Source organism: Nerophis lumbriciformis, linkage group LG10 (genome assembly GCF_033978685.3).
Source record: "Nerophis lumbriciformis linkage group LG10, RoL_Nlum_v2.1, whole genome shotgun sequence".
Lineage (NCBI taxonomy): Eukaryota > Metazoa > Chordata > Actinopteri > Syngnathiformes > Syngnathidae > Nerophis > Nerophis lumbriciformis.
Window position 1 is genome coordinate 32,538,128 of NC_084557.2, and position 20,312 is coordinate 32,558,439.

The 20,312-nt window shown below is 40.9% G+C and overlaps 1 protein-coding gene across 1 annotated transcript in view; it reads left to right on the forward strand.

Moving 5' to 3' along the window:
• Positions 1-20,312, forward strand: part of spon1b (spondin 1b) — a 180,403-nt gene that overhangs the window by 105,231 nt on the left and 54,860 nt on the right. Inside the window, exons 7-8 of the mRNA XM_061969800.2 lie at positions 11,235-11,299; positions 18,653-18,854. Of these exons, the coding sequence (XP_061825784.2) occupies positions 11,235-11,299; positions 18,653-18,854 (267 nt within the window). The remainder of the gene's footprint in view (positions 1-11,234; positions 11,300-18,652; positions 18,855-20,312) is intronic.

Below are 20,312 nucleotides of genomic sequence, written 5' to 3' on the forward strand. Positions count from 1 at the left end.
TTTGTATTTATTATTTAGGTTAGGGGTAAGGTTAAAGTTTTCATTGTATATTAGTGCGACCCCCCCACCCCTTTTAAGGGGACGGGCAATATGCGCATTCGTATAGTTAGGAGGAGATGCCTCATTTAGCGCAAAAAATTCGTCTAGTTTGAGCCAGGTTTCGCTAAGACCAATGACGTTAAGATTGTTGTCTCTAATGACCTCATTAACTAATAACGTTTTGGGAGACAATGATCTTATGTTTAAAAAGCCCATATTATAAGTATTGGGCTGTTTTGACGAGTTTTTGTTTAAATTATCCGTAGTAGAAATATTAATAATGTTGCGTTTATTATACGTAGTGTACTTTAAATAGTTTCGACCATATCTAGGAATTGATACGACGGGAATTTTCAGATTGTTTGCTTGATGCTGCGATCGACTGAACGCATCATGATTTGCCACCTCAGTAGAATGCATATCTACCCCGGACACATTCACAACAGAAAACACATTATGTGAGTTGTGTGTTATTCTAAGAAAATTGCTATGCGTACAGGAATTATCCAGCCTGGTGCTGGCTAGTTCTAGCTTAACTGACTCCTCACCCGGACTAGCAGGCTCTGTAATTGCCTGTGGCCGGGCTTGCTCTAGTGTAGTTAGTCAAATGTGACTTAAACAGTAGTCTATATTCTTAGACAGGATGATGGCGCCTTCCTGGTTAGGGTGAAGGCCGTCCCTCATCAGCAAGCCTGGTTTGCCCCAGAAAGAGGGCCAATTATCAATAAACGTTAGTCCCTGTTGTCTACAGAAGCTAGCCAGCCACTTGTTAAGCGAGACTAATCTGCTATATCTCTCATCATTGCCTCTCGCAGGCAGGGGGCCAGAGACAATTACTCGATGCCTGGACATCTTTCTAGCGAGATCACAAGTCCTGGCTATGTTTCTCTTTGTAATCTCTGACTGTCTCATTCTAGTGTCATTGGAGCCAACGTGTACAACTATATTCGCATAACTAGTATTACATTTTCATATTAAGGTGCGGGCCGCAAAATAACATCTGAGACTCTTGTCATAGAGGGATGATTTTTGAAATAAATGTAGTTGTTATGTCTCCATGGGGACAAGGAGTAGTGATTTTGAAGCAGTTTCAACACTGCAGAATGCGGACAGACTTTAGCCGCTCGCTAGCCATATCTTAAAGCACCTCCTCCTGAGGGCGTTTCAGTGATATAACTTCACCTTTATATTTAGCTACTAAGCCAAAATGTGTCCATTCCCCCTCTTGTCTCCACACTGTGTCTGCTTGTAAGTACTCCGTGATTGTACATTGGTGAACATGCTCGTCTGCATGACACGACGTGACGATGTGGGGTACTAGTACTTTTTAGAGGCGGTATAGTACCGAATATGAGTACCGTACAACCCTAATACAGACACACTAATGCTCTTACCGACCAGTGGGACAACATCCTTCTTAGTTCTGCTTTTGATGTTTGGCTCAGTGCAGCCTCTCTTGCTAGTTGGAAATTGGATAAGTTAATATCAAGACCCCATCTCAACCTCAGTGCTGGTGTATGCGTTGACATTTACAGCATGACAACAGCTTGACGCATTTCCCCTTCCCTCTTCATTAGGTACTGAGGAGCCAGTTATAGTTTTTGCCCATCAGCCTCCACGTTCAACACACTGAGACAGGTCTGTGACAAGATAATTACCATGGTCCCGAAGGGAAAACAGCTCAGAGTTGGGCGGCAGTAATTTGGTCTGTCAGGCCTTGGGCTGCTGAACTGGAGGGACCCGGCTCAAGTCTTGCGGCAGACACAAAGAAATTACAACAAGTTGTTGGTGGGATTCTCGTCTACCCCTGACTACTATTCCCTTGAGCCAGGCATCAGATCAATAAACATTGCACACCCCTTTACTCTGACATCTCTCCTTGCATGCCTGCATGTGTGTTGTGTGCAACCCTACAGCTGAGTGATTTCCCTTGAGGGTTTAGAATCAATATATACATTTGTATTAGTTATTTATAACACATTTCTTCCATTGTATACTGTTTTGCTGGCAGCTGAACCATTATAATGTTTTAAACTGAAGCTAGGTGTGTGTCCATGCACAAGTAAGAAGATATAGTGTACTCATTTTAGATGAATCCCAAGATAGAGAGACAGGTATGATACAGATTACCTGCCAGTGATATACTGAGCTAATAAAAGTACATCATTTGGACAAAAAGTATTGATATGGCTGCCATTAAACATGTCCACCCATCCATCCATTTATCTAGTTTAGCCGACTTATCAGTCGTTTACAGAGACATTGAAAGATTGGTGTCATTATTTTCTCGCATCCCTGATTTGGGGACGGCGTGGCGTAGTTGGGTAAGTGGCCGTGCCAGCAACCTGAAGGTTCCTGGTTTGATCCCCAGCTTCTACCAACCTAGTCACGTCCGTTGTGTCCTTGAGCAAGACACTTCACTCTGATGGGTCATAGTTAGAGCCTTGCATGGCAGCTCCCGCCATCAGTGTTTGAATGTGTGTGTGAATGGGTGAATGTGGAAATAGTGTCAAAGCGCTTTGAGTAACTTGAAGGTAGAAAAGCGCTATACTATACAAGTATAACCCATAACCCATTTACCATTTGATTTGGGACTTTTGGCAGCTTTGCCATTTCGTAATTGTACAACTTTTATATTATTGCGTTGACTTTTTATCGGTATAGTGTACTATGTTTGTCTTACATGACCAATCCATTGTCGTGGTTCCAAATTACTAGTTTGACCATTATTTCCTTTGTTCGAGACTCTTATTTTGTTACATGTAGTTCCTGTTTGCCACCATATGTTTCACCTTCCTCACGTGTATCTAATTAGCAATCAGGACATACTTGTTCCTGGTTGCCAGTCAGGCTGGTTTATATGCCAGCCATGTCCTCTGGACTTTGCTTGACTTTCGTGCTCAGCTGAGATGGGCTGGCCATGTCTGCCGCATGTCAGACGAACGCCTACCAAAAAGGCTCCTGTACGGTGAACTGCACCATGGAAAGCGCTCACGCGGCGGACAGTGGAAACCCCTAAAGGCCAGTGGAAACACCCTAAAGGCCAGTCTCAAGGGCTGTGGTCTGGACCCAGAGACCTGGGAAGCCGATTATCAAACATCGTTCCAACTGGCGCTCTGCAGTCTGGCATGGTGTAGCAGACTTCGAGGAAAAACGTATTCATGAAGCCGAACAGAAGCGACAGCTCCGCAAGACCAGAGGTTACCAATTAGGTTGCTTCATATGCCTTCTCTGTTCCTCTGGACAGGACTGGAGCATTGTGTGTTGCTACCTCATCAAGTGTAGATCTGTTTGTGCACTTTTTTAGCTGCTTAAGGTCTCATTTGCTTTCATTAAATAAATGTTCGTCTCTGCATCCTGGGGTCACACTTCAAGCTTTGCTTGCACAAACCAGATGCCTAGTATCAACACTATGCGCCAATGATGTGTTACAGTCAATGTCAGTTACTGTAATACTATAGGTTGGATAGTTCCTTCTTCTCTCGGCTAGCTTTTAACATGACCAGATATAGTATGTCTAAACCTTATGGCAAATATAGTATTTCTTCTGCATATCCTTTTGTCACTAAAGTGACCAGATTTCAGTCCATCAGATGTGGTACAAAGATTACGTTTGTGTGAACAATGGGGGGGACATGTCTTTACAATTATAAATATTGCTCACTTATAGCAGTGTTTTTCAATGGTTTATTTGATACTAACCTCTGTGATTGTTAAATGACTGTAGTTTTCTGTATTTTGTTTTTGTTTTTCCTGATCAGTAATCTCATTGGAAGAGTCTGTCTTTTCACCCAATACTGCTGTGATAAAATAAAATAAAATAAAAAACCTGCCAGGTACATTCACGTCACAAAACCAGCTCTTACAATGGTATTTAATCAGGTTCTCTTCCTGTCCACATTTTTAAAAATGGAGTTGTTTTGCACAGTTCCAATCAGTTATCTGTTACCTGTAACCACATTACAACATCCATAATCTTGGATAAATGTACAAATGTCTATTTCCCATCCATCCATCCATTTTCCGCCACTTATCCAAGTCCGGGTCGTGGGGGCAGCAGTCTAAGCGGAGATACCCAGACTTCTCTGTTCCCGGCCACCTTTTCTGGTTCCACAGGGGGATACCGAGGCGTTCCCAGGCCAGCTAGAGACATAATCCCTCCAACGTGTCCCCGGTCAGCCCCGAGGCCTCCTTCCGGCTGGACATGCCCGAAACACCTCACCAGGGAGGCGTCCAGGAGGTATCCGTAGTAGATGCCTGAGCCATCTCAGCTGACTCCTCTCAACATGAAAGAGCAGCGGGTCTACTTTGAGTCCCACCCGGATGACTGAGCTCCTCACCCTATCTCTGAGGGTGATCCCAGACATCCTGCGGAGGAAACTCATTTCTGCCGCTTGTATTCACGACGTTGCCCTTTCGGTCATTACCCAAAACTTGTGACCATAGGTGAGGGTAGGAACATAGACTGACCGATAAATCTCAGCTCCTTCTTCGCCACAACAGACCGGTGCAGTGATTGGATCAACTTGACAGCCTCTCCTCTAAGTCACATTAAATCCCACCTAGACCACAAAAATACTTTTGGCCAGGGAGAAACTGTTTAAAACAATTTCCCCTTCAACTGTTAGGGCTAAATATGGAGAAAACCTGGTAAAGTTCATCACTTGCCCAATGTCAATGAAGAAGGCAGGGCTGTATTTCTCAACTCTAAGGCCATGTCCACACAAGCACGGATGATTTAAAAGGTGTCATGATGTAGCATTGCTGGGGGGGCACTACCCTGTTCCCACCATGCCTCACTGTGAATGAGGTGGCTGCTTGGGGCGGTATGGCGTAGTGGGTAGAGCGGCCGTGCCAGAAACCTGAGGGTTGCAGGTTCGCTCCCCGCCTCTTGACATCCAAATCTCTGCCGTTGTGTCCTTGGGCGGGACACTTCACCCATGCCTTATTTTTACCTCTAAACTCTTATCTCTTTTTTCTGTCATATTGACACTATAAATGTGGTTAATGTTAGATCAATAGTGTTCACACGGAAAAGGAGAGTTTTGATTGATTGATTGATTGATTGATTGAAACTTTTATTAGTAGACTGCACAGTGCAGTACATATTCCGTACAATTGACCACTAAATGGTAACACCCGAATACGTTTTTCAACTTGTTTAAGTCGGGGTCAGCTTAAATTGATTCATGATACAGATATATACTATCATCATAATACAGTCATCACACAAGATAATCATCAGGGTATATACATTGAATTATTTACATTATTTACAATCCGGGGTGTAGGATGTGGGGGGGTTAGGTTTGGTTGATATCAACACTTCACTCATCAACAATTGCATCATCAGAGAAATGGACATTGGAACAGTGTAGGACTGACTTGGTAGGATATGCACAGCAAGTAGTGGACATAGAGAGAGAGAGATCATAAAGAATAAGAATAAGTATCTACATTTGATTATTTACATTTGATTATTTACAATCCGGGGAGGTAGGATGTGGAAGGGAGGGTGTTAGTTTAGGGTTGAAGTTGCCTGGAGCTGTTCTTTTAGTGCGGTTTTGAAGGAGGATAGAGATGCCTTTTCCTTTTACACCTGTTGGGAGTGCATTCCATATTGATGTGGCATAGAAAGAGAATGAGTTAAGACCTTTGTTAGATCGGAATCTGGGTTTAACGTGGTTAGTGGAGCTCCCCCTGGTGTTGTGGTTATGGCGGTCATTTACAAGTTTGTACGTTAAGGAAGTAGTTTGACATGTACTTCGGTATCACGGAGGTGTAGCGGATTTTAGAGTCCTTGCTCCCGTCACATTGTATGGCCAAATTATAGAACAAGTAAATTAATTCAAGTTTTTGGGAATGTAGATGGATGCTAGGATTACATGGAATGCATGTTACCAGCATTGTTTTGTTATGATTTAGACTGCTTTTAGGTATCTGACAAGTTCTATTCTCCCTCCGATAAAAGCGAACACATTGGGAGGTGGGACACAGTCAAAGTCAGTGGGAGTCCCTCGCCGAACAGTTTCCAGGTGTAAAACAATATTTAATGTGATGAGATGTCTGGCAGAAATAGAGTGGGGCACCAGAAGAGCAGCCATGAAAGTGTTTTATATAGCTATGGTAAGGGCTATTTTAGAATATGAATGTATTGTGTAAGGATCAGCAGCAAAAAGCGTGTTAAAGAAATTGTAAAGAGTTCAGAGTACAGACACAAGCATTGAGCTTTCAGGACAACTCCTCTTTCTGCACTACAGGTAGAGATGGGGGCGATGCCATTGCAGATGAGAAATAAGCAATTGACTATGCAGTACTGGGTGAGTCTCAGAGGTCACTCGGAAATGCGGCATCCAAAAGGAGCGTGATGTTACCATGCTGGGAGAGTGAGGGAGCCAAAAATGATTGTTTAGCATAGAGGAGCAGCAGAATAACAGAAGACCTGAGCATACATTCAATCTATTTTCTTTATCAAGACCTTTAACAGTTACTCCTCTATGGTTGTTACCTGGGGTTTTGGTGCATGGCTACAGCAAAAAGTCAAAGGTCAAGGGCTGAGAGGCAGTGATAGTCAAAAACCGTTGGAATACAAAATACAGTTTGTTTACTCCAATATTCACGGACGGATCAAAAGATTCAACCAAAAGAAGTACAGGCTTTGCTTGTGTAGTACCAAGGCCCCAGATTGCAGTGAAAAAAAGACCAACAAACCATTTGGCAGTGTTTACAGTCAAGCTATTGGCAATCACAGCAGCATTACAGTGGATAGGAGTGTCACAGCTAAACAAAAAAGGTAGTGGTCTGCCCCGACTTAAGGTCAGCGTTAATCTCTATTCAAGATTTTAGGTGGGAAATCAGTGAATTATTAACTAATATATTAAATATTGTTCAGGTTTTAGAGGCTGAATACCAGTTTAAGGATCCTATGGGTACTAGCTCACACAGGCATAAAGGGCAATGAATTGGCAGATCAGCTGGTAAAGCAGACATTAACACTCGAGCAGCAGAGAGAGGTACCTCTCGGTAAGGCAAAGGCAACATAATTAAAGTAAATATTTTGAAAGAGTGGCAAATACACTCGGACATGAGTACAACAGGAAGACACTTGTATACAATGCAAGCACAGTAGGAGCCGGAAAAACTGTAATGGGGAGCACAAAAGAGGAAGGAATCAGATCATGCATTAGATTAGGGCACACTCGACTGAATAAGACATTGCACCTCATAAACAAACACCAAACAGGATTGTGTGACAGCTGCAATGAGGTAGAGCATGCAATCTTGCATTGTGAGAAATACAGTAGACAAAGGAGAAAACTAAGAACGTTAGAAGACATGGACAGAAGGAGGTATACTCTCAAAGGGGTACTCCGCAACAACCAGAACATTGTCGTGAAGTTTCTAGAAGAGACAGTTTATGGAATTGAATTTAGTGTGTAAAGGTATATAATATGTAAGTATGTGAGGGAGGTAGAAGGGAGGGAACTCTGGTTCACATTCTAATACAGTAGGTGGCGGTAATGCACCTTTAATGTTTAGTGCCCGCCATAAAACAAGAAATAAAAGAACACGTTAGTCTGTTTTGTTCGAACTCCGAGTCATTGTTTCTTGTTGCTGTTGCTATAAAGAGCTTTCTCTTCCAAGCCACCAGAAGTGCCTTTGACCAATCTCTTGTTCTGTCCTGAATATACGCAATAGGTAATTATAACAAAAGCAATGATGGCAACAATGTTTCACGTGCAGAGGTGACAGATACAGCAACAGGCAGCGCCCATGCGCCTGCTTATCACCAGAGAATACATCCAAAATGTTGCAGGTGTATTTTATTCCATATGCATAATTAATGAAAATAGACAACTATGCATTGGCAATAATGTTTCGGATCACAACATAATAACTTGAGAAATTATTAATAGTTCAATTATTATAAGGCCTTCAAGCTACAAAGTACAGCTGCATTGCCACAACAAGAAGTGCAAACAGCTTGTCTTGTTACGTGTACAGGAGGAAGGAGACGGCACAGACAGCAGGGACGTCATTTTAGCTCTGGTTTATTTATATATATACAAAATACATATGAATGAAAAATGAAGTGTGTAAACTCATCCAAAATGTGTGTGGTGTACGACTATGTGTAGAGATTAGCTGAAGTGTGTTACCGGGAGTGTTGAGCAAGGTGTGGAAGTGCAAGGGGGCAAGACAAGCTTTGGAGGTCCGTGAGCAGGCGTGAGGTCGAGGGCAGGAGAGAAAGTCCGTGTCAAGGCGGGAGGTCGAAATCCAAGAGGCAGCCAGGGAACCAGAGGGAATACGGGGAGACGAGACACACTGCTCGTAACACTGGAACGGAAAAATGCTACTGGAACGACAAGGAACACGAGACAAAATGAACACAGAGGGGGAGAAAACGCAGAGAGGCCATTAGACTCTTGAACGCATCATAATAATCCCCTCAATTCCCCACAAAAAACGGATTGACTCGCTGGAATATAAAGACAATATAACATACATCCATAAATGTGGATGCATATGCAAAAGTGCAATATATTTATCTGTACAGTAATCTATTTATATATGCACCTTATCACTCTTTTATCCTGCACTATAACGAGCTAATGCAACAACATTCCGTTTTTATCTGTACTGTAAAGTTAAAATTTGATTGACAATAAAAGAATGTCTAAGTCTAAGTCTAAGTCTAAAAGTCAAGACAAAGGTTTGAAGTTGGACTTCATGTTTGTAAGACACAGTAACATAACGTATAGATGTAATAAATCTGGTATGACTTTACATACGTTGTACTTTATACATCAATTTAATAAAAGTTAAAAAAAATAAACTTCCACCACATATATGGGCAGTTGGTATTCGCAGTTTTGTAAGTCTGGGGAACAACTTCCCATCATCATCTGTTGCTGTGTGCCTGTATGACACAATGTTTCCTCAGGTGACTGTGTCACGTTAAACCTGACACAGGCCTGATGCATTACCAAGTCCTTAGGTTGTTGTGTACAGACGGTACAAAATATCTGTGTTTAGCCAGTGCACACAGCCAACCACTTGAACATGCACACTGATTATGTTTGTAGCTTAGCTTCATGTCGTACTCCACATTAGTGTTAATGTTCCGCCTTTGTCTTCAGTGATTGATGACATTTACCTTATTTACTAGGGCCCTCCAGTTTTCGCATCTTTCTTGTGTTTTAACTTTCATGAATAAACAGCAACTTAGCAACGATTGGAGAAACATCGTCACACATCTTGTTATCTGTGAGGTGTGTTAATTTCCTTATTGTTCACCTTTTTTCGGGAAATGTCCCTAATTTAAAATGCGCATGCTGGTAGGTATGGTCTAAACTTATAGAGAAAGAGTCTAAAACATACAGGATTGCCCTCCATGCCATATTTTATGCTCCTGACCTTCCATATGTATTAGCATAACTGTCTTGATGTGCCCTTTTGTGAGTGCATTTGTGTGTTGTTGATGGGGTGGAGTGGCATAGGAGGTCAGAAGTAGCTTCTGTTGACAAGATGGCTAGAATCTAAATGTGTTTTATACACACCACTCAACAACAGTACAACCTCCCACTAACACTTACTTCCACACACACTTGTGTTTAGACATTTTATTTTGCTAATCCAATCAATAGCTGGACCACAGTAAATCAATCATTTCTCACCCTATTTTTGTCTGAGTAAGACATTCATGATTTACCGCACTTAAAGGCCTACTGAAATGCGATTTTCTTATTTAAACGGGGATAGCAGGTCCATTCTATGTGTCATACTTGATCATTTTGCAATATTGCCATATTTTTGCTGAAAGGATTTAGTAGAGAACATCGACGATAAAGTTTGCAACTTTTGGTCGCTGATAAAAAAGCCTTGCCTGTACCGGAAGTAGCAGACGAGTAGCGTGACGTCACAGGTTGTGGAGCTCCTCACATCCGCACATTGTTTACAATCATGGCCACCAGCAGCGAGAGCGATTCGGACCGAGAAAGCGACGATTTCCCCATTAATTTGAGCGAGGATGAAAGATTTGTGGATGAGGAAAGTGAGAGTGAAGGACTAGAGGGTATTTGGAGCGATTCAGATAGGGAAGATGCTGTGAGAGGCGGGTGGGACCTGATATTCAGCTGGGAATGACTAAAACAGTAAATAAACACAAGACATATATATACTCTATTAGCCACAACACAACCAGGCTTATATTTAATATGCCACAAATGAATACCGCATAACAAACACCTCCCCCCTCCCGTCCGTATAACCCGCCAATACAACTCAAACACCTGCACAACACACTCAATCCCACAGCCCAAAGTACCGTTCACCTCCCCAAAGTTCATACAGCACATATATTTCCCAAAGTCCCCAAAGTTACGTACGTGACATGCACATAGCGGCACGCACGTACGGGCAAGCGATCAAATGTTTGGAAGCCGCAGTTGCATGCGTACTCACGGTACCGTGTCTGCGCATCCAACTCAAAGTCCTCCTGGTAAGAGTCTCTGTTGTCCCAGTTCTCCACAGGCCAATGGTAAAGCTTGACTGTCATCTTCCGGGAATGTAAACAATGAAAAACCGGCTGTGTTTGTGTTGCTGCAGCCGCCCGCAATACACCGCTTCCCACCTACAGCTTTCTTCTTTGCTGTCTCCATTGTTCATTTAACAAATTGCAAAAGATTCACCAACACAGATGTTCAGAATACTGTGGAATTTTGCGATGAAAACAGACGACTTAATAGATGACCACCATGCTGTCCCAAAATGTCCTCCACAATCCGTGACATCATGCGCTGACGTCATCATACCGAGACGTTTTCAGCAGGAAATTTCGCTCGAAATTTAAAATTGCACTTTAGTAAGCTAACCCGGCCGTATTGGCATGTGTTGCAATGTTAAGATTTCATCATTAATATATAAACTATCAGACTGCGTGGTCGGTAGTAGTGGGTTTCATTAGGCCTTTAATGTACTGTGCAGTACCTGCATTGTCAATCAAATCAGAGGGTGTCAAGGTACTGTGTCTGCAGTAGGGTTTGTCACAGAAACAACTATATCAGAATAAAGCACAGTCCAATATCATCATAGTGCATTACACTTTGTCAAGACTCTTATGTCAGTGAAATGTGCGACACTTTTTCTGTCACTTTATTTAATTTCTCCTTTTTCCTTTCTTTCTGCCTACGTAGGGAGATGAAGTACTGACTGTCATTAAAACCAAAGCGCAGTGGCCTGCGTGGCAGCCGCTCAACATGTAAGTAAAACCCTATCACTGTGACCACTGGACGTGAGAGACATGTGATTATAACTATAGTTTCTCAGAAAATGATCAGCAGTAAGTCGGCAAATTAAAGGTTTATAGTTCATGGTTTGAGTTTATTTTGAACATGCTTACTGTTACAATATGATACATCACATATTTTCAGTTTCGTCTTCTATTTCTCATTACAACATATCCGAAAAAGAGTAGGAAGAAGCTGATCTTTTTTAATCAAACCCATGTTCCATTTCATAGCAATTACGAACAAATGTGTTCTTTTTTTATTCTCAATTTGTACACAATTTAAATCCATAAATAAGTTCTCAAGCCATTATTGACGTATTTCTTGCCACCTTATGTTTTTTTGAAATAGTATTTAAATGAGATTTGAAGTTCATTTTATCGTCTATTATTGTGCCCAAAAAATATTTTTTTTACCCTTTACTTTCAACACTGTCTATTTGTATTTTTGTTTTGACATTCTCTTCTACTCGGACATTGGAGAAGTTTGGCGAAGCCATGGAAAATGACTTCCGCACGGCTTTGAATTTTGGATCACCATTTGCCGCCTCAGGAGGGTGAAGCAGTGCACTGTCAACACTGTGGTGGTGCTGGTGCTTCTGACATTGACTCGGGTTGTTGTAGATCGGTGGAGGGAATATTTCGAAGACCTTCTCAATCCCACTTACACTTCTTCTTACACTTAAGCAGTGCCTGGGGAATCTGTGGTGGGCTCTCCCATTTCTGGGGCTGAGGTTGCCGAGGTGAGGGTTAGATTCTCTTTTAGTCGGCGGGGCTCTTCTTTAGAGATAGGGTGAGAAGCTCTGTAATTCAGGAGCAGATCAAAGTAAACCCTTTGTCAACAATTCTGTTCATAAGTTTTATGGACAGAATTTCTAGGCGTAGTCAGGGCGTTGAGGGTATCCACTTTAGCGGCTGTAGGATTAGGTCTCTGCTTTTTGCAGATGATGTGGTCCTGATGGCTTTATCTGGCTAAGATCTTCAGCTCTCATTGGATCGGTTCTCATCTGAATGTGAAGCAATTGAGATGAGAATCCTCACCTCCAAGTCCGAGTCCATGATTCCCGACCAGAAAATGGTGGGGGGCCATCTCCTGGTTGGAGAGGAGATTTTCCCACAAGTGGAGGAGTAGTCTAAGTGCCTCAGAGTCTTGCTCACAAGTGAGGGGAGAGTGGATCGTGAGATCGACAGGCGGCTCAATGCAGCATCTGCAGTGATGCGGACAGTGTATCGAGCCGACATGATGAAGAAGGAGCTGAGCCGGAAGGCAAAGCTCTCAATTTTCCGGTCGATCTACGTTCCTATCCTCACTTATGGTCACAGGCTTTGGGTTGTGACCGAAAGGACAAGATCACAGGTACAAGCGGCCGAAATAAGTTTTCTCCGTCGGGTGGCGGGGCTCTCCTTTAGAGATAGGGTGAGAAGCTGTGTAATTCAGGAGGAGATAAAAGTAAGCTCTTCCACATCGAGAGGAGATATCTGGTTAGGATGCCCTCCAGGTAGAACACCTCGGAGAAGACACATTGGGGAGACTATGTCTCCAAGCTGGCCAGGGAAAGACTCGAGAAGTCTGGGCTTCTCTGCTTAGGCTACTGTCACTGCGACCCGACCTCAGATAAGCGGAAAAAGATGGAAAGATGGGTTTCCCTTCTACTGTTACGAAATAGCAATCTTTTAGTTTTACTGAGATTCAAAGATAGTCTGTCACTTTCATACATTTTAAATTCGTACATGCGGTAAGTATAGTTCTACTCAGTTAATTCAAAAATGTTGCAACAATAATAGTGTAATTGAGCCTATTAATTTCAAAAGTGCACAGTGCATCACACACACTGGTGCGCACACACACACAAATGGGTTCCGTTAGGGGCGGTGTAGCTCAGATGGTTGACACTTGAGGGTTTCTGTTATGAATCGAGCTTCCGTCATCCTAGTCACGGTCCTTGTGTCCTTGGGCAAGACATTTCAACCATTGTGCTCCGAGTGTCGATCACTCTGGTGTATGAATGTGAATGAATGTTTGGTGGTGGTCGGTAGGGACAATGGCGCAAACTGGCAGCTGCATTTCTGTCATTCTGTACAAGGGCAACTGTGGCTAAAAATGTCGTTTCCCACCACCATTGTGTAAATGTGGACTGAATTAATGATGAGTCTCACTGCAAAGCACTTTGGGTGTCTACAAAAGCGATACATAAAAACGAGTCTATTCTATCCATTAAAAGAGGCATGAACCACTGGCATAAGCTAAAACATCACCCACAAAGATGGAGACACCTGAGATTTACTTGTGACAACTCTAAACATCAGTGGCAAGATCACATTCAAGCCTTAATTTGACAATGTTTACATCATAACAAGCTTGCATACAACACAAGGGAAAACTCCAAATGGTCGGCGTAGTTAACACTCGTCTGCAAGCTTGTTATGATGTGTGTGTATTGAATTAAGAGGATAATGTTACTATGTACAAACCCCGTTTCCATATGAGTTGGGAAATTGTGTTAGATTTAAATCTAAATGGAATACAATGATTTGCAAATCATTTTCAACCCATATTCAGTTGAATATGATACAAATACAACATATTTAATGTTCAAACTGATAAACTTTTTTTTTTTTTGCAAATAATCATTAACTTTAGAATTTGATGCCAGCAACATGTGGCAAAGAAGTTGGGAAAGGTGGCAATAAATACTGATAAAGTTGAGGAATGCTCATCAAACACTTATTTGGAACATCCCACAGGTGAACAGGCAAATTGGGAACAGGTGTGTGCCATGATTGGTTATAAAAGTAGATTCCATGAAATGCTCAGTCATTCACAAACAAGGATGGGGCGAGGTTCACCACTTTGTCAACAAATGCGTGAGCAAATTGTTGAACAGTTTAAGAAAAACCTTTCTCAACCAGCTATTGCAAGGAATTTAGGGATTTCACCATCTACGGTCCGTAATATCATCAAAGGGTTCAGAGAATCTGGAGAAATCACTGCACGTAAGCAGCTAAGCCCGTGACCTTCGATCCCTCAGGCTGTACTGCATCAACAAGCGACATCAGTATGTAAAGGATATCCCCACATGGGCTCAGGAACACTTCAGAAACCCACTGTCAGTAACTACAGTTGGTCGCTACATCTGTAAGTGCAAGTTAAAACTCTCCTATGCAAGGCAAAAACCGTTTATCAACAACACCCAGAAACGCCGTCGGCATCGCTGGGCCTGAGCTCATCTAAGATGGACTGATACAAAGTGGAAAAGTGTTCTGTGGTCTGACGAGTCCACATTTCAAATTGGTTTTGGAAACTGTGGACGTCGTGTCCTCCGGACCAAAGAGGAAAAGAACCATCCGGATTGTTATAGGCGCAAAGTTGAAAAGCCAGCATCTGTGATGGAATGGGGGTGTATTAGTGCCCAAGACATGGGTAACTTACACATCTGTGAAGGCGCCATTAATGCTGAAAGGCACATGCAGGTTTTGGAGCAACATATGTTGCCATCCAAGCAACGTTACCATGGACGCCCCTGCTTATTTCAGCAAGACAATGCCAAGCCACGTGTTACATCAACGTGGCTTCATAGTAAAAGAGTGCGGGTACTAGACTGGCCTGCCTGTAGTCCAGACCTGTCTCCCATTGAAAATGTGTGGCGCATTATGAAGCCTAAAATACCACAACGGAGACCCCCGGACTGTTGAACAACTTAAGCTGTACATCAAGCAAGAATGGGAAAGAATTCCACCTGAGAAGCTTAAAAAATGTGTCTCCTCAGTTCCCAAACCTTTACTGAGTGTTGTTAAAAGGAAAGGCAATGTAACACAGTGGTGAACATGCCCTTTCCCAACTACTTTGGCACGTGTTGCAGCCATGAAATTCTAAGTTAAATATTATTTGCAAAAAAAAAATAAAGTTTTTGAGTTTAAACATCAAATATCTTGTCTTTGTAGTGCATTCAATTGAATATGGGTTGAAAAGGATTTGCAAATCATTGAATTCCGTTTATATTTACATCTAACACAATTTCCCAACTCATATGGAAACAGGGTTTGTATAATAGGTTCAGATATTTCCATTTCGTGAAGCCAAAACGTATCTTCCGTGTTGCTTAAAGGGGTCACATTACGATTTTTTCCGACTTTTAAAACACTTTCTTGTGGTCTGTATAAAATATAATTATTTTTAGGTCAAAATTTTGCATGGACTTTGTTTTACAGACCATTTTCAAGGCGTTTTCTGACTGTCTCTGCAGAATGCACCAATTTGTGGGCCGTCTTATTTATGTGCTGAAGCCCTCCTCCACAACAAGCCCCCTTCGACTCCCTCGCCACCTCAAAAGCCATGTTGAAATTTTTAGCGCTTCCATATCAAATCTACTGACATATATAAGTTGGAACAATACACTACTTTTATTATAAATGGCATTGACGGAGGATTTTAGCATGCACGTGCATGTACAAGCTAGTCTGCCCAACAACAAGAAGAAAAAGAAAAAAATAAGGAACTCATTGACTACAACTGAGTAAAAAATGGCAGACTCTCGCAAAGCACTTTGGGTAAACATCTACTATATATGGAGATATCTGCGGCTGTAACTAAGGCAAAATACGTCAGAATTGTCTCGAATTCCAAACGGCTCATTTGAAACAAGTTTGTAATTCGAGATGATGCACCTCACATGACATTCTCACAAAAGACCGCAACTCGTATTCACTGAGATTCCCACAATAAATTAATAATACAAACTTTGTAGTTCCTTCAGCTGCCTGACACGTTATACTTAACTTGCGAGCTAATGTACCCACTTTAAACATCTGCGAGGGTGTAAAATGCAATCTATTCCAAATGGTAAATTGACTGCATATTGTTGATGCAACTTATTGGCATGACATGTATTTTTCAAAACTGTTTAAATCAAGCTGATGTCTGATCTGAAGAGTGACTTATTTGGGTTTAAAGTAAGACAGTATATTGCAATCAAAGCTGACAAGTAAACTTAGAACTTGTAGTTGTGGTTGTTTATATGTTTAGGTCTATAAATAATAGTTATATAATGATATAATAAATGACATGGTAAGTGCAATATTTTTCCTTTGGCTGTTTTCACAAATATCTGTGTTATGTTTAAACATGACATATATTATATTGTTCATGAACTTGGTAAATATTGTACTTGGGCACAGGAGGGCTTTGGGGGATAAAAGCCAACTAATTTAAATTGAGAGCCTACTGGCTCTCAATTTAAATTACTTAGCGTTTGTTTACTTATTTTGACTTTTTAATTTATTGCCTAATATTTGTGTTTATAGTTTGTTGTATTGTATATGATAGTATTGTATTGTTGCCCCATTTTATTCTGATTGTAACCATGATCAACTAATAAAGGCAAAAAGATTACAAAAAAAACCTGTTTAAATCAATCATCCATTTCTGAACACATGCATCATTTTCATTACTAGTATGATGTTCATTTATTATTCCATAAAACCGTATAACTATTGTTTGTAAAAAAAAAAATAATATCCTGATTAAAAAACATATTCACCAGTTTGTGGCTATCATAAGTCATACTTTTAGAGGATATGCATGTTTTCCGCTTGTTTAAAAGAGATAACATTTATGGCTATATTATATTGGTTAACTAATTTAGAGTTGGATGTTTATTTAGATGGCTTAAGTGCATTTCCCCTTTAATCATTTTGATTGAAGGTACAGTGTGATGATTAACAGGCGGAACGTTTTAATTGGCTATTGTCTACAGATGTCAGAAAATGTCAGAACACCGGATGCTACTACAGAAAAATAAATAAATAAGAATAAATTCTCTGATGAAACAGTCTTGTGAGCCAATTCTAATTCACTAGATAGTAACAGTTAATGTAAACTTTTTCAACTGTTCAACAGTACATTGTCAAACGTTTGTGTGTATACAGACAATTGTAAGCTTTTGACTATTTATGATAACCATACGCAGTCAGAAATGGGCAATATGGCAGGCATGTGATTTTTCCGTCTAAAGTCGGAATTCCGTCTTTTTTAATCTCGGGAAAAAAAAAAAATTATCTCCTGTTTTTCCGTTTTTTTCCCGACCCTAAATCAAGATTCGAGACGTAGTTTATATTACGCCGTAGTTGATTGGTCGATATGTTCCTTGTGACCAATCAGGACATCTGTTATGAATGATGACGTTAATAACGTCATCATTCATAATGGTTATTACCGCCATTTTCCATATGTAAACGATGTCGGTTCTCGAGAGAAAGGACGCTTTACGAGTAAAAGAAATTGATAAACATGTCAAAAATAAGTTTCGATGGGACTGGATGGAAAGGGAAATCACTGATACTGTTGGGAAGAAGGAAGTTACGACTTTGTTCGGTGATTTTATTCGGAAAATCGATCGTCCCGGAAAGGTTTTGTGCACGTGGTGTCATGATAATATTGACTATGGATCACGAGGTTTCAAGGCTTTGGAAATACATGCGAAACGCCAAAAACATATGAAACAACTTGAAGCAAGGTATGTTCTATTAATGATGTTTTCATGTCTTTAAACACTAAAATATTTTCTTCAAATGGTGCTGTCTTTGTTAATTTTAGCATGTTAAATTGGTGAAAGACCAGGAGCTTCGGGGGGCCCCTTGTCCCCCCCACCAGGGCACCGCCCTGGACCTGGCTGGGGGCCTTCGTCCCCCAGACTCCTGGAAATGTTTTCAGTCTTTTTCATTGTGGTCAAATCACATGCCACTTAGTGGCTTTAAAAATGGCACTAAAAGCATTAAAGTAGATTTTCCAAGTAGCTTGCCCATCACTGGGTATAAGCAGCTCTAAGTACTGAAAGATACAGCACACATGGAGTTGTGTAGAGATCCGTATTCCTGTTGCAGCAGCTGCGCTTAAAAGCTTTGCTGCTTTTTCAGTAGCTGTGGGTGTGCCTAATTATTCCACCTATTACTGAAAGTAACACAATCTTGGGATGGATGAAAGGAAACGCAGGCGGGAACAAGAAATTACAGAAATAAAAGTGAAGGTGTCATGCAGAGCTGGACAAGAATTATCCAAAGAACTGTACCTTGTAAAAAAAAAAAGTCTGAATAGAGGGATATTAAATTACCTTTATATAATGTTCTCTACCATTGTTTAACTTAAGCCATTAGTATGTACAAACACCACAGTTTCAATTAATATTTTCTTACATTGTCATCAATAGTGTGTAAAATCTTAAGCCACTGTATGTTCCCCACTCTATCTTCCCTGTGACCTAAAATAAATGGTCTAGAAAATAGGTTGATGGACCGTCTTTAGAACTAATTTCCTTCCCTTTTTCTCCACAGGCGTGCCGCTCCATCTGCAGAGTTCTCCGTGGACCAAACTCGCCACTTGATGTCCTTCCTCACCATGCTGGGGCCTAGTCCTGATTGGAACGTGGGTCTATCAGGAGAGGACCTTTGTACCAAGGATTGCGGCTGGGTCCAACGACTGGAGACAGAGCTGATTCCCTGGGATGCTGGCACTGACAGTGGTATCTCGTATGAAGTAATGGGATTTAACACTTTTTACTTCACACATGTAGATGTTGGATGTAGTGGTTAGTACATATTGTTGGTCTCATCAGATTGATCAGATGTCCCCAATTATGTCACTGTTGAGGGTAAATCAGCAAACATAGACAAGGATTTTCTCAGGGCATTCAATCTTTGACGTTGCACCTTTTGTCCGAGAATGCTTGGTCTGACCAATTTATCAGATGTAGTCCTTGGGGACTAACTACATCTGTCCAATCATAGTCTGAGGATGAACTGATGGATCCTGATCGTATAAGAAGCGAAACGTCTTCTAAGACAAACTGAACAGTCTACTTGCAGTCGATTGAATGCCCTAAGAATACATTGACCTGGATGAATGAGAACATAGACGCTGATATTTGATTAAAAAAAATGAGGACTTGATATCCAGAAAAGACCACTGCCCTACCAAATAGGAATCTACATAAGTGAGATAGTTATTTGATTGCTTTTCAATGTTATTTTAGACCTCCAATAATCTCACTTTTATAAACAGTACTCGTTTGGCCCTGAGCACAAAGTAATAGCAGTGCGAAAGCCCTTCTTGGAACTCATTCAGTATTGCTGCCTTTACATAAAAAATAAAGAAGAGAAGAAATAGACCTTGCCACAAGTTTAATGGATCCTCATGAAATTTGGTGGACACGTGTGACATGATACGACACACAAAAAAGTCTCAATAACCTATTTCATGTCCCTACCACATATTTGGTACCACATGTGCAAATACTATGTCACTTTCTTCACTTGCAATTTTTACGACAGTGCGTTTCTGCAATGTCACGTGTTGTGCTTATTAAATGGTTTAATATTTTGTATAAAAAAACATACAAAATAGCAAAAGTGGATAATAATATGAAAAAAAAAGGGGTAGATTAAAATAATAGCGAGTATAAATGTCAGTCACTTTCACTCTACTGTCATTGCATTGAATGCCTCAAGTGGGCGCAACTGAATTCCAACGAGTATATTTGTAATAAATAGGGATGATGTTTGATAAGAAATTATCGAGTTCGAGCCCATTATCGAATCCTCTTATCGAACCGATTCCTTATCGATTCTCTTATCGATTCCAGGTACCAGGTTGTTGTATATGGAAAAAAACACAATATTTGGTTTAACAAAAGCTCACTGTTATTTTATAAGAAAAAAATAAAATAAAATTACCCCCCTAAAAAAACAAACAAAAAAATAACAAATATGTACAGTAACACAAAAACAACCTGTCTCTGTGATCACTATAGGTGTATAAATAATAATATAGTGTTAAATAAAATCAGTCCCTTGGGCACAAAACTGAAAATAATACAGCTCTCCAAAAAGTGCACTTCTGCTGCTATTGGAACATACTAACTACACACACTGTGACACTAAGAACACCACAGTCATCAATCAACAATTCTTCTTCCCTTACATGAGAGCGAAGCCT